This window comes from Agrilus planipennis, unplaced genomic scaffold (genome assembly GCF_000699045.2).
Source record: "Agrilus planipennis isolate EAB-ADULT unplaced genomic scaffold, Apla_2.0 scaffold196, whole genome shotgun sequence".
Taxonomy (NCBI): Eukaryota; Metazoa; Arthropoda; class Insecta; order Coleoptera; family Buprestidae; genus Agrilus; species Agrilus planipennis.
In genome coordinates this window covers 326,037-342,212 of record NW_020439032.1, presented here as the reverse complement: position 1 = coordinate 342,212, position 16,176 = coordinate 326,037, and the positions used below count along the sequence as shown (strand labels likewise).

At 32.9% G+C, this 16,176-nt stretch overlaps 1 protein-coding gene and 1 long non-coding RNA gene across 3 annotated transcripts in view; one reads left to right on the top strand and one right to left on the bottom strand.

Annotated features, from left to right (window-relative positions):
* The window catches only part of LOC112905029, a 40,590-nt gene that overhangs the window by 16,750 nt on the left and 7,664 nt on the right, over window positions 1-16,176 (top strand). The gene's annotated exons all lie outside the window — the stretch shown is intronic.
* LOC108738413 (probable sodium/potassium/calcium exchanger CG1090) overlaps window positions 1-16,176 on the bottom strand; it is a 36,191-nt gene that overhangs the window by 14,187 nt on the left and 5,828 nt on the right. The window contains exons 1-2 of one of the 2 annotated variants that reach the window (XM_025976571.1): window positions 10,077-10,185; window positions 5,037-5,300 (exon numbers count right to left, since the gene is read on the bottom strand). In XM_025976571.1, coding sequence (XP_025832356.1) covers window positions 5,037-5,297 — 261 coding nt within the window. In that variant the 5' untranslated portion in view covers window positions 5,298-5,300; window positions 10,077-10,185. Of the gene's footprint in view, window positions 1-5,036; window positions 5,301-10,076; window positions 10,186-16,176 lie in introns of those variants that run through there. The other variant, XM_025976570.1, reaches the window with a different exon arrangement.

Genomic DNA, 16,176 nt, shown 5'->3' with positions numbered 1-16,176 from the left:
TTTTCCATTTTTCTCGAAAACGGTAAGTTTTATCGTGAAAATAGGTCAGACAAAAGTTGTAAATCATACAATTCTCTACAAAAATGGTCCAGTCACTTTTTCACTTAAGACTCACCATTCGTGAGATATCGCGGTTTTAATCATTAGAAAATTCATATTTTACATAATATGTACACATTTCCGCCCCACCTACGAGGTAATGTACTTGGCGCATTTTTTTTAACGTGGTTTCCCCAGTAGGTATACGCCACGATCTATTGTCATTAAGAAATTTTGATCAGATCGTATCCTATTGATTGAAAAAATTTTGGCTAAGTTATGACATATTTTTGTCTATTTTGACTGGATCATTGCGTGGCAAACCAGTCATAGGACTGACGACCTTAAAGATGATTAAATGTTAATCATTTTTGCTTGTGATGACTGAAGAAAAAACGAATGAAACACCACATTGTAGATTAAAGTTAAAGAAATTAAATTAATTATACAATAACTTATGTTATGAAGCAACATTTGTGTCAGATTTCAATATTGTAGGTCAAGGAAAATATCCTACTACTTTTAAGAATGACCCGATAGGGTCTAACCAATATTATACAGACCAATTAATCGTTTAGTTCTGTCCCTCATTGATTTTTTTAAAATTTTTATTAAAAAAGTGTCGCAGTATTGTTGTTCATCGTATGAAAATAAAATAAGTTACAGTTGGAAAATTAATTGTGCCATTAAGAGAATTAAACAAATTTATAAACCTCTCGAGAAATTTAAATTGTTCAGGTACGTAATAGTGGAGGAAACCCCTATGTTTGATAGAAACGTATCAAAATTCTGATAAATTTTGTCGTGTATTCCCTAGATCCATACTGATTTGACACAGTTTCGCGGATTTACTGAAATTTTGCCAAATCATGATAAATCAATAGCCTTTGTGCCCCAATAACTCGAATAATAAAGGGGGTGTTTTCTGTACAAAATGTCCTCTAAAGGCTGGCGGATTATGTAGAACATTAAAAAGGAAAATCGTGTTTTAAATTTTTTGAATACAAAAATTGGAATAAAAACAATTTACCATTGTCCCAATTTTCCATACGTTTAGTAAACCAAATCTTTAATAGTTAATAAGGATTATGGATTAACAAAAATAGATCGTGAATAATATTGGATTTTAATTCTCATCTTCACCCCTTTGCTCTTAATATACATATAAGTATCTAAAAAAAGATGGAAACGTATATTTTTGTGGTGGAATTTATTTTTGACCAGTTTTCAAGTCCGCCCTTTTAGTAACATATCCACCATACCAGGCGATACTCAGGGGAATTTTTCAACAACTACAAGGGTGAATTGGGCCAGTGACCGACCTTTCTTTAGGGGAAAAGTCACAAACTTGATTAAAGGGAAAGGGAAAGAAAAGCGTAAGTACTTTATACGAAAAAAGGTATAAAGTGTGTTTATTTTTAAATTAAACGAACTGCTTAAAATTCACCCCTGGCTGTGAAAAATTTCCATTACTTTTATTAAACTTATTCCAGTCTTTGCGAAGGTTCAACTTTTGCATTATAGCTTTAGGGCTTCATTAATTACGAGATTATTTTTTATTTCCGTAATTTTCTTCACCTTTTCTTATTAAGATATGAAATGTATTTATCTAACCTACTTTTTAAAATTACGTATCATTTAACGTTATCGATTTGAAATTTCAGATAGAAAACTTTATAAAAATTTCTATTTCTTTTGCTAAAAAGAACGATTTAAAATACGAGTGTGGCAATGGGATAATAGGGAAATAGGATATCAATTTTAGAAGCTTTCAAGAAGTAATTTAAAAATATCAGGGAATTACGTAACTTAAAAATATCAAAGAATTACCCACTTGTAGATAAAGGAACATAATCATTTTCCTTTGATTTTGCAAAAACACACTTCATACAAATTTAAATTGGGTTGAACCACTGTAAACAGCGAAAATATGCGCGTATAAATTGGAAAATTGTTTATAAAGCAGAGGAAATAGCGAATTATTTTTTTCTTTTTCGTTATGTTACCTCACGCGTAAATTATTATTTTTTAGGGGAAGTTGTTCTTGTCCTATAATTATTTTTTGTGTCTACACTGTAACAGGCATTTTATATAGGATAATGTCTATGAAATAATTTGTCAGCGGGCCTTAGGGTTGTTTACAGGGCAAAAAACCACTCAATATTAAATTTCTACTTTTCAATAGAAGTTTTTCTTGTCCCACAAATAATTTTTTGTGTCTTAGCTTTTAGAGTCATTTAAAGTAGGATTGTCCCTGTGAGATAGTTTGTCAGCGGGTCTAAGGGTTATTTATAGGGTGTGAATGTCCTTAATATTAAAATACTACTTTTTAGTGGAGGCTTGTCTTGTCCCACAATAAGTTTTTGTATCCTAGCTCGAAATATCATTTAATGTAGGACCATTTCCATGAAATAATTTGTCAGCCGGTGCAAGGTTATTTATACGGTGCTGTACGCTCCAATATTAAATTACTACTATTTTTCACAGAAAGTTGTTCTTGTCCCACAATTATTTTTTGTATTTAAGCTCTAAGAGTCATTTAAATTTAGATTAGAATCGTGAAATAATTTGTCAGCAGCTGTAAAGGTTAATTGTAGGTGCTAAACCCCTCAATATTAAATTATGATTTTTCAGATGAAGTTTTTCTTGTTCCATAATAATTTTTTGCAACTAAGCTCTAAGAGTCCTTTAAAGTAGGATTATACCTATGAGATAATTTGTCAGCTGGTGTAAGGGTTATTTATAGGGTGGTATACTCTTCAATATTAAATTATTAGAGGGTTGTTTATTGGGTGCGAAAGCACTCAACTAGAAATTTTAATTTAATCAAACTACTGAGAAAGAGGACCCGAAATTATGAGTAATTTTCCTGGATTTCACAAAAACATATGACACCTTACCCTTACCCTGCCATGGGCTTCTCTTCAAAATCCACGAAAACGGCGAAATTGTTCTCATAACTTCATCATCATAAGGTCGTCAATCCTAAGACTGGTTGGACACGGACCTCCACTCTTTCATATCCTGAGCTAATCTTCGCATTTCCTTAAAACTAAAACATCCTACACCCTTAACTATTTGCGCACAGTAATCTAATCTAGGTCTACATCTACCTCTCCTAACTCCTGTTTCTGCCTCTAATATGTCTCTGACTAGACCTTCATGCCTTAGAAGGTGTCCTACCAACCTATCACGCCTATTTCTAATTGACTTCCATACAGTCCTCTGTTCTCTTACTCTTTCTAATATCTCTTTACTTCTAACCTTCTCTATTCACGGTATCCTTATCATTCGCCTGTAACACCACATTTCAAACCTTTTCTTTTCTGCAGCGCCCACTGTCCATGTTTCGCACCCGTACAGCGCCGTGCTCCAAACATACACCCTTAACAACCTTTTTCGAATTTCTAAATTAACCGTTCGCGAACATAGAAGTGACTCTCATAACTTAACTGCAAATTATTGTACTTTTTATTGATTAATTGATATTAAGCTTTTTATAATGTTTACGATTAGAAGAACGTTTCGTTTTATTGATCAACACATATCTCTATTATTAGAAATTAGGAAACTTATTCCTACAAAATCCAAGGTATGTGGCTGCCCAAATAATTTGAAAGTATGTATTAATATTGCGCTAATGACCTTAAGAACTATTCATGGTACTTGAATACTAGACCCTAACTAAACAGTTACGTAGTACTTCAAATATTTTATTTTTGGTTTGCATTAAAACAAATAATGTAATTGAAATGTTTTCGTAGATTGAAAGCAAACTTGCGCGATGTGGTGGTCGTATTCTGACAAAGTTTTTTCATGTCGAGTTAGTTTTCATAATTCTTATGTAAACTTTGTTTCAAATTGCATTTAGACTGTAATTTTGAACTGATAGGGTAAACTTTTAAACTTCTCAAACTGTGATTTCAAAGCTTGAATAAGCGATCCAATTTCATCCAACTTCTTAAATGTTTTAACGGAAACTCGTTAACTATAAGTACAACTGAATTTTCATATTTAATGCGAACTTCTCATTTGATTACCTTAATCAGTAGCAGCACGCATATTACAAACACTGCGGAACTGCAAAATCCCCTGTCACAGTTGATATGATTGATAAGTTTTAATATACTTAGTCCTCTTTTCTTTAAGTTTACTGACACTTTATGGTAAATCCTTATAAAGAGAGGTGTTTGACTGTTGTGTACATAGGAAACTGTATGGGAGAAAGTGCATTGTCACTTTAGATGTGCCAATCATGGCGTGCTGATGGAAGTTAAGGAAGCGTATGTTTCATGTCTTTATTTTCTTATTTTCGCAAAGTTTTTTCAATTTCAATTATTTCTAAACTGTTCTTTATTTTTTAACAGTTTTTGGCATGTTCATTGCTTACGAATGATTATTTTTAATTATAGTTATNCAGAAATAAATTTACTAGATATTGTAGTTGATATTACAAATTTAATTCTAATAATTAAGAAACTTAAATAATTTTTAAACAAACATTTCAAAATTGATATTATTACAAATTACTTAATAAATTCTGCTATTTTTGCGGCAAATTCTTGCGTTATAAAAATTAATTAAAAATAAAAATAGTTTTCTCCGTACGACACGAATCATAGAACGTCTCTACAGCTAATACGACTAGGGAAGTACCAAGTACATCAGGGATTTACAGCAATTGCACAATAGAAACTGCGAAATATCGATTATTCAGGTCAGAATTGGGATTCGTTTTTATAACGGATGGTTTAGTTTGTTCACAGTATACGGCGGTCTAGTATTATAATTATTATGAAGTGCGTTGTATTCTATAAAGGATAATTTTCGGTACATTAAAATTGTTGTTCGTTGGAATTATAAACGTATCTAGTGTTGTGCAGGTAGGGGATTATTTGTGAAGGGAAATGGCTGGAAATTTCAATTGCCTTGGGGCCTCTACAGGGTTAATCCGGCAGTGACACTGAGTGGGATGTTATTCTGTAATAATTAGGCACCTGTTCTATAGCTGGGGGTGAACAGTTCCTTTTGGCTCTCCAGGTGGGATGAGGATGACGCAACGTTGGAGATGTTGACGGTGACGGTGTTGTGATATTGAGAGTTCTTAAAGCTGCTTCTTTATCATTTATTTTCTCAACGGGTTTGGTGTAATTGGAACTCGCTTTGGCACTGTTTTGTAAGGAGCGAACGCTTAGAATGGAATAGATAAGAAAAAACACGGATAAACGGATTATTCGGTGCTGTTTTGTTCGTTGCATGACCTGAAAATAAAAAAAAATGGAAAGTTAAAAAGGGCGTATTAGTCACGCACTAATTAAACTTAAGAAGTATTAGTTGCCAACAAATCTTTTATTTATTAGTAGTACGCAAGGGGAGAAAAAGTAGGGAAAGAGCGAATATAAAGATAGGAGACGAAAAATTAGAAGAAGTGGCCGATTTTAGGTATCTATAGGAAGTCAAATAACTCAGGATAGAAGGAGTAGAGATATGAAACGATAACGATAACGCAGGGGGCTCGAGTCGCTTTAAACAACAAGAAGTCACTTCTATTCTCGCGAGCGGTTCATTAAGAAATTCAAAAAAGATTATCAAATGTGTATGTTTGGAGCGCGGCGCTGTACGGATGCGAAACATGGACGGTGGGTGCGGTGGAAAAGAAAAGGTTAGAAGCGTTCGAAATGTAGTGTTACAGGCGAATGATGAAGATACCGTGGATAGAGAAGGTTAGAAATAAAGAGGTATTAGAAAGAGTAGAAGAACAGAGGTCACTATGGAAGTCAATAAGAAATAGACGGAATAGGTTGGTAGGACACGAAGGTCTGTTAGAGATATTTTAGAAACATAAAGAGGAGTAGAGGTAGACCTAGATTAGATTACTGTTCAGAAATGATTCTGATTTTAGGGAAATTCGAAAATTAGCTCAGGATAGGAAAAATTGGAGGTACTTGTCCAACTAGTTTTAGGACTAACGACTTTATGATTATGACAATACATGACATATGTCATTAAATAATCGGTTCATACGCAATATCTCAATATTGCTGTTATATGTATGTATAGGTCCTCATTATTTATAAAAAAAATCGTAATAGTGACAACAAAAAGTGGATACAACGATGCCAAAGTAATTTTGTGTTGGAACATTTCTTATCTATGGTTAATTTAAATTTCAAATAAATTATGTTTTATTTTTATGAGCAACTTACATAGACTCCTAGAAATGGGAATACAAATAACTAAAATGACAATGACGTTTTTCATTGGTAGTAACCAATTATAAAATGCGTTAACTATCGTTGAATTACCATAATTTGTATTTTACTATGGAAAAACGTAAACGATTTAAAAACGTACCCCATTATTATCAGGGAGAAGATTATTTTTTAAATTAAAAAAACAAGTTGGATAACTTACTATTTTATGAGTAATTTTAACGTTTATTTGAAGAAGTGTCATTCGGCTATTTTACTTGTATAGTAGGGAATAGTTTCGTACAGTAAAGGTTAACGACAATGTAGAAGGAAAAGAGACGATATAAGTAGGTAAATTCGGAAAAACAGCTAGAAAGCTTTGCATTTCCAGGACGAGGATCGTGAATGTAATTATTTAAAAGATACCATAAATCTTTTGTAACGATGCTGTTAAAAAGAGAAAGGAAGTCGGTTGAATTTATCTTTGACTAAATTCCTTCCACAGACATTTTTCACACTACATATGCATACCATTCAGGATTAATTAAAATACAGTAATGTAATGTTGTCCTTAATGAGATGAAAATATCTATATCTAGATTCTTCCTTTCTCCTTGCGAAAATAAATAGGCATGTTATAATTTTATTTATTGACATGAAGGGCTAGTTGAGGACATATTAGAGGCACAAACAGGAGCTAATAGAAGTTGAAGTAGACTTAGATTAGATGTTCAGGATAAGACAGAGTGGAAGTGCAGTTCAGTCAAAATAGACATTCGCATAGAGCTGAAAATTGGCAGATACGTTAAATACGTCATTATAAATTTAAATGTCAAAAGCCCCCTTCGATCGTACTTCTGCAAAAAAAATTATTCAAGGTCAAAAGTGCAAAATTAAGTTTTTTTCCATTTTTCTCGAAAACGGTAAGTTTTATCGTGAAAATAGGTCAGACAAAAGTTGTAAATCATACAATTCTCTACAAAAATGGTCCAGTCACTTTTTCACTTAAGACTCACCATTCGTGAGATATCGCGGTTTTAATCATTAGAAAATTCATATTTTACATAATATGTACACATTTCCGCCCCACCTACGAGGTAATGTACTTGGCGCATTTTTTTTAACGTGGTTTCCCCAGTAGGTATACGCCACGATCTATTGTCATTAAGAAATTTTGATCAGATCGTATCCTATTGATTGAAAAAATTTTGGCTAAGTTATGACATATTTTTGTCTATTTTGACTGGATCATTGCGTGGCAAACCAGTCATAGGACTGACGACCTTAAAGATGATTAAATGTTAATCATTTTTGCTTGTGATGACTGAAGAAAAAACGAATGAAACACCACATTGTAGATTAAAGTTAAAGAAATTAAATTAATTATACAATAACTTATGTTATGAAGCAACATTTGTGTCAGATTTCAATATTGTAGGTCAAGGAAAATATCCTACTACTTTTAAGAATGACCCGATAGGGTCTAACCAATATTATACAGACCAATTAATCGTTTAGTTCTGTCCCTCATTGATTTTTTTAAAATTTTTATTAAAAAAGTGTCGCAGTATTGTTGTTCATCGTATGAAAATAAAATAAGTTACAGTTGGAAAATTAATTGTGCCATTAAGAGAATTAAACAAATTTATAAACCTCTCGAGAAATTTAAATTGTTCAGGTACGTAATAGTGGAGGAAACCCCTATGTTTGATAGAAACGTATCAAAATTCTGATAAATTTTGTCGTGTATTCCCTAGATCCATACTGATTTGACACAGTTTCGCGGATTTCCTGAAATTTTGCCAAATCATGATAAATCAATAGCCTTTGTGCCCCAATAACTCGAATAATAAAGGGGGTGTTTTCTGTACAAAATGTCCTCTAAAGGCTGGCGGATTATGTAGAACATTAAAAAGGAAAATCGTGTTTTAAATTTTTTGAATACAAAAATTGGAATAAAAACAATTTACCATTGTCCCAATTTTCCATACGTTTAGTAAACCAAATCTTTAATAGTTAATAAGGATTATGGATTAACAAAAATAGATCGTGAATAATATTGGATTTTAATTCTCATCTTCACCCCTTTGCTCTTAATATACATATAAGTATCTAAAAAAAGATGGAAACGTATATTTTTGTGGTGGAATTTATTTTTGACCAGTTTTCAAGTCCGCCCTTTTAGTAACATATCCACCATACCAGGCGATACTCAGGGGAATTTTTCAACAACTACAAGGGTGAATTGGGCCAGTGACCGACCTTTCTTTAGGGGAAAAGTCACAAACTTGATTAAAGGGAAAGTGAAAGAAAAGCGTAAGTACTTTATACGAAAAAAGGTATAAAGTGTGTTTATTTTTAAATTAAACGAACTGCTTAAAATTCACCCCTGGCTGTGAAAAATTTCCATTACTTTTATTAAACTTATTCCCGTCTTTGCGAAGGTTCAACTTTTGCATTATAGCTTTAGGGCTTCATTAATTACGAGATTATTTTTTATTTCCGTAATTTTCTTCACCTTTTCTTATTAATATATGAAATGTATTTATCTAACCTACTTTTTAAAATTACGTATCATTTAACGTTATCGATTTGAAATTTCAGATAGAAAACTTTATAAAAATTTCTATTTCTTTTGCTAAAAAGAACGATTTAAAATACGAGTGTGGCAATGGGATAATAGGGAAATAGGATATCAATTTTAGAAGCTTTCAAGAAGTAATTTAAAAATATCAGGGAATTACGTAACTTAAAAATATCAAAGAATTACCCACTTGTAGATAAAGGAACATAATCATTTTCCTTTGATTTTGCAAAAACACACTTCATACAAATTTAAATTGGGTTGAACCACTGTAAACAGCGAAAATATGCGCGTATAAATTGGAAAATTGTTTATAAAGCAGAGGAAATAGCGAATTATTTTTTTCTTTTTCGTTATGTTACCTCACGCGTAAATTATTATTTTTTAGGGGAAGTTGTTCTTGTCCTATAATTATTTTTTGTGTCTACACTGTAACAGGCATTTTATATAGGATAATGTCTATGAAATAATTTGTCAGCGGGCCTTAGGGTTGTTTACAGGGCAAAAAACCACTCAATATTAAATTTCTACTTTTCAATAGAAGTTTTTCTTGTCCCACAAATAATTTTTTGTGTCTTAGCTTTTAGAGTCATTTAAAGTAGGATTGTCCCTGTGAGATAGTTTGTCAGCGGGTCTAAGGGTTATTTATAGGGTGTGAATGTCCTTAATATTAAAATACTACTTTTTAGTGGAGGCTTGTCTTGTCCCACAATAAGTTTTTGTATCCTAGCTCGAAATATCATTTAATGTAGGACCATTTCCATGAAATAATTTGTCAGCCGGTGCAAGGTTATTTATACGGTGCTGTACGCTCCAATATTAAATTACTACTATTTTTCACAGAAAGTTGTTCTTGTCCCACAATTATTTTTTGTATTTAAGCTCTAAGAGTCATTTAAATTTAGATTAGAATCGTGAAATAATTTGTCAGCAGCTGTAAAGGTTAATTGTAGGTGCTAAACCCCTCAATATTAAATTATGATTTTTCAGATGAAGTTTTTCTTGTTCCATAATAATTTTTTGCAACTAAGCTCTAAGAGTCCTTTAAAGTAGGATTATACCTATGAGATAATTTGTCAGCTGGTGTAAGGGTTATTTATAGGGTGGTATACTCTTCAATATTAAATTATTAGAGGGTTGTTTATTGGGTGCGAAAGCACTCAACTAGAAATTTTAATTTAATCAAACTACTGAGAAAGAGGACCCGAAATTATGAGTAATTTTCCTGGATTTCACAAAAACATATGACACCTTACCCTTACCCTGCCATGGGCTTCTCTTCAAAATCCACGAAAACGGCGAAATTGTTCTCATAACTTCATCATCATAAGGTCGTCAATCCTAAGACTGGTTGGACACGCACCTCCACTCTTTCATATCCTGAGCTAATCTTCGCATTTCCTTAAAACTAAAACATCCTACACCCTTAACTATTTGCGCACAGTAATCTAATCTAGGTCTACATCTACCTCTCCTAACTCCTGTTTCTGCCTCTAATATGTCTCTGACTAGACCTTCATGCCTTAGAAGGTGTCCTACCAACCTATCACGCCTATTTCTAATTGACTTCCATACAGTCCTCTGTTCTCTTACTCTTTCTAATATCTCTTTACTTCTAACCTTCTCTATTCACGGTATCCTTATCATTCGCCTGTAACACCACATTTCAAACCTTTTCTTTTCTGCAGCGCCCACTGTCCATGTTTCGCACCCGTACAGCGCCGTGCTCCAAACATACACCCTTAACAACCTTTTTCGAATTTCTAAATTAACCGTTCGCGAACATAGAAGTGACTCTCATAACTTAACTGCAAATTATTGTACTTTTTATTGATTAATTGATATTAAGCTTTTTATAATGTTTACGATTAGAACAACGTTTCGTTTTATTGATCAACACATATCTCTATTATTAGAAATTAGGAAACTTATTCCTACAAAATCCAAGGTATGTGGCTGCCCTAATTAATTTGAAAGTATGTATTAATATTGCGCTAATGACCTTAAGAACTATTCATGGTACTTGAATACTAGACCCTAACTAAACAGTTACGTAGTACTTGAAATATTTTATTTTTGGTTTGCATTAAAACAAATAATGTAATTGAAATGTTTTCGTAGATTGAAAGCAAACTTGCGCGATGTGGTGGTCGTATTCTGACAAAGTTTTTTCATGTCGAGTTAGTTTTCATAATTCTTATGTAAACTTTGTTTCAAATTGCATTTAGACTGTAATTTTGAACTGATAGGGTAAACTTTTAAACTTCTCAAACTGTGATTTCAAAGCTTGAATAAGCGATCCAATTTCATCCAACTTCTTAAATGTTTTAACGGAAACTCGTTAACTATAAGTACAACTGAATTTTCATATTTAATGCGAACTTCTCATTTGATTACCTTAATCAGTAGCAGCACGCATATTACAAACACTGCGGAACTGCAAAATCCCCTGTCACAGTTGATATGATTGATAAGTTTTAATATACTTAGTCCTCTTTTCTTTAAGTTTACTGACACTTTATGGTAAATCCTTATAAAGAGAGGTGTTTGACTGTTGTGTACATAGGAAACTGTATGGGAGAAAGTGCATTGTCACTTTAGATGTGCCAATCATGGCGTGCTGATGGAAGTTAAGGAAGCGTATGTTTGATGTCTTTATTTTCTTATTTTCGCAAAGTTTTTTCAATTTCAATTATTTCTAAACTGTTCTTTATTTTTTAACAGTTTTTGGCATGTTCATTGCTTACGAATGATTATTTTTAATTATAGTTATAAAAACGTTCAGTGAAAATTATTCTTCAAAACTCAAAGTTCGTGATGGCCGTAGGTATATTTACATAAAAGTAATTTTTAACTTTAAATGAATTTCCATTATTAAGAGATACTAACGATAAGTCCGCTTTGCACTTCCTTGAATTAAATTCGCTCTCTGGCAAATCTAATTAATAGATTTCTAAAGTTAAGTTATAAATTTTCATACTCTGTTTGCTACTTTGAATATCTCCCAAGTTATATAAATGAAGGGTAAACTTTTTGGAATATCTCCAATTTAGCAAAAAATAAATATAAAGATCGTAAGATGAAAATTGCATACAGGGTGTTTATGTCTAAATTTTAAAAAATGCTATAAATTTTCACAACTAATGCGTAGTAGTAGTGAAGATAACCGATAAAAATTGCTTATAACAGTAAACAGTGTGTGCCTCACAATTACTAGTTAGTGTAACTCGCTTACAATGTCTCTGCATGTAATGGCCTTCCTTTATTATACAGTAGAACCTCTTTAAGTCGAACCTCGATAAGTCGAAAACCTCCAAAACTCGCAAAAATGTTTTGCTCCCTTCCCTTCAAGCCCCAAAATCTCCATTACTCGAAATCTCAACCTTCTAATAGTCGAAATAATCAGTCAGTTCCTGCAAACCATTTTCGTACATATTTTCCCTCGATAACTCGAAAAATTAAAATGGACCTCTATATCTCGAACATACTGTTCGTTTCGAAAAGTTAGAGATATGTCCTTTCCCTTTAATAGGATGCGCCGTAGCATAATTCCAAATTCAATCGTATTGGTCTGCGGAGCTCATTTCTCCACCGATCATCGAGCGAGAACTAGACAAAAGTGTACAGTACCATTTGCAAAATTATTTAAACTGTCTCGTCAAAATTTAAGAATATGCTTTTATTTAAAAGCATACTGAGCCAAAAATAATAACAAGTGAATTAACTTAACGTTCTACACACCTATAAAACTTTTGCTTTGTTTTCTATTGTTGATTAATATACACTTTTGTTTTAAGAAATTGCTAAACATTTTCGTCGAGTACTGTACAGTTCTAGTCGATCTCCTAAGACCGCCCATCGAGAGCTCTGCTCGTTCAAGCTTGTTCCAACTATTTCTGTCTTGCTCACGCCTGGTGTGTATTCTTTCTCTCTTCGCGCAGATTTCTTCAAGGTCACAGTTCTAACAAATTGAAATGGACTGTAGCATTGTTTTATTTTACAACCTTTACAACTGTAAAATTTGAAACTTATTACGTCTATAGTTCAAAGTTATCGACTTTAAGGATTTGCCAACAATGTAAGTACACCATTGTTTCTTAGAAAACAAGTCGAATCAAAATCCGCGTAAGTCAAAATCCTCCATAAGTCGAAAATTCTATAACTCGAATTTTTTAGCTTCTCCCCTAATGTTCGAGTTCTGTTATAGAGGTTCGATTGTGGTAAATTACTTGATTTTCACATGAAGATATGTATAATTCAGTCAGATAAATAAAACTGGTTGTTGGAACGAGAATACTGGATATAATTTCTTTCCATTATTTTATTAAAGTGTAACGTTAGGTGAAATCTAAAAATATTTATAAATGCAATTTGTGACAGTTGCTATTGTGCAGGGGATAAAAACGTGTTGATTTGTCAGGGGAGTATTTGACGATACAAAAGCATCTTGTAATAAACGGATTTATTTGACGTAAAAGCTTGGAAAATGCGGTGGTAGACGGTTGTTTGGAAGGAGGATGTGAATAATGAAGACGACATCGTCGACAGCCCTTTAGATGCCTCCCTTCGAGAGGTATCGATTCGGGAAATAAAGCACCAGCAAGAAAAATCATCCTTTTATGAACGACGTATCTGACTTTACACTTTTGATAACTAACCACCCCATTTCTATTTTTAAAAATCTGCTATATTTAGAGCAAAAATTAAGGTTGAGGGAAACCAAGAATTCAACAAAATATCTTCAGTCCGAAAACTGGTTGGACACGCACTTTTACTCCTGCCTATCCTGGGTCAATCTTCGCATTTTCCGAAACCAAAATAGTCCACATTATTTTTTGGGTCATTATTTACAGGGGACATATGTGTGGACCTCATGTGGCAAGTAAGGGGCATATCTGCGAAAGGATTTTCCCATAGATTTCTCTTTACAATCCCTACAAAAGAAAGCAGCAATACTGAAGTGAGATATGCCTTCTGATGTTTCCACAAGAACCTTATGAAACATGCCTCAAGTAGGCATGTCAGTCTCATGGAGCAAATAAGGGGCATGTCAATAGAAGAATTTCCCCATAGATTTGTCTTTTCAGAATGACCGTATGAGGTGTACCTCATGTAGCATATGGGCCGTGTAACATGTGGGTCACATGGGGAAGTAAGGGAATGTCGATAGAAGAATTTTTCCATTGATAACTCTCTACGACTTCCACAAAAGAAATCAGCAATACTGAAGTGAAGTATACCTTATGATGAAGCAATTTATGAGGCATACCTCGTGTAGCATGTGGGACACATGGAGAAATAATGGAATCTCTATGGAAGAATTACTCCATAGATTTATATGTAGAACTCCCACAAATGAAATCAGCAAGTGAAGTATACCTTATGATTTTTCACAAGCAATTTATGAGGCATGCCTCGTGTAGCATGTGGGTCACATGGAGAAATAATGGAATCTCTATAGAAGAATTTCTCCGTAGATTTATGTGTAGAACTCCCACAAATGAAATCAGCAAGTGAAGTACACCTTATAATTTTTCGCAATAAGTTTATGAGGCATGCCTCGTGTGGCATGTGGATCACATGGGTAAGTAAAGGAATGTTGAAGATATTACTCTAGATTACTTTTTCGGACCCCCACAAAAGAAATTAGCAATACTGCATTGAACTATGGCTTATATTTTTTTATAAGGACCTTATGAGGCATGCCTCATAAAGCGTGTGAACCGCATGGGGCAAGTAATGAGCACGTCGATAGAAAGATTTCTCCCTAGATTTCTTGTAAGGACCCCCACAAGAGAAAACAGCAATATTGCAGTGAGGTATGCCTTATGATTTTTTTCATAAGAACCTTTTGAGGCATGCCCCTCATGGGGCATTTCTCCCTAGATTCCTGTTTAGGAAGTTAGGTATGCCTTGCGATTTTTTCACAATGACCTTTTGATGCATGCCTCATGTAGCATGTGACCCACATGGGGCAACCAAATAAGGGACATGTCGATGGAAGTATTTCCTCATGGATTAAAAAGGAATACAATAACAAAAAGTATTAAAATTTAGCGTTTTAAACCCTACCAATAAAATCCTTTACATTTTTAACTACAAGTATGTCCTAAAGACGCTTTTGGTCAAAAATCAATGTGTGTGAAATGTTAATTTGTTAATAATATACTCTTTAATCCTTAAGATCAAGGAATGAAAGTCCTAGAAGTTATGGACACTGGTCCTCTATGGGCGCAGTATGAACAAATTTCTGTGAAAATATATCAGACATATTTTTCAAGTTCTTGAACGTATTTTCGATTTTGGTAAAAATTTGTCTACCTTTCTTAATTTTGCAGTGCCTTACAATACTTTCTGTTGCCATTTGTGCGACGAGGTTTTCATACATATTTTCATATACCTGTTTACATATATTTTCGTACCTCTGTCAACGTGTTATTCAGTTATCTACACGTATAAGTACATATTTTATACTTAATGTATACATTTTCATAAGAGCTTATCCTGAAAGAGCACTGGGAAATTCTATTTATAGTTTCGGGAGTCCCAGCTAATACCAAAACATAAAGCTCCTGAACATAATGGAATGAAAAGGAAATAAGCTAAAAGCCCAACCACATTCCTGAAAAGCTTTTCTTTTAATTTTATCAACGAAAAGAAAATTGTAATCACGTTTCATGATTGACATTGAATGACTGCGGGGCAATATCGGAACGACTAAACACAATCGACAAGTTAGCGTCGTATTTTTATTGTTTTTTCCTTTTCTTCAGAGGCAAAATGCTACTAAAGACATTAAAAATACAAATAATAATATTTTTTTTTTAAAACAGGGACAAAGCTTCTTTTTTTTTGTATTTGGCGTTAAAATCAGTAAAGCAAATTGAAAATTTCAAATACTAAAAATGTTTTATTCCAAGAAAAGAATATATTAAAGTTGCTTCAAATAGTTTAACTCATAATAATTTTCTGTTTAGTTTTGCATATTTGTCTTGATCTTGCATATTCAATCTTAATTTTAGCCTTGGTCTTGTTCAATCTTGGTCTTGGTAATATAAACAGTCTAAAGGATGTTTGGGAGGTACAATCGGAGACAAGAGTACATCAAATTAGAAATTCGTGATTAATTAGGTTTTGCAGAATATCATAAGGTAAATAAATACTATCTATACTAAACAAAAAGTCTACGGTTTGAGAGAAAATTTGAAAATTGACCAAAAACTTTGAATAAAATAAGAAGTAACGAAAAAAAAAGGAAAATTTTTAACTGACTTTTAGCAGTGAATATGCCTTGATTTCAACTGCGAAACAAAAAAATAATTAGTTTCAATCTCTATTAATAATGAGCGTAAAACTTTTTAA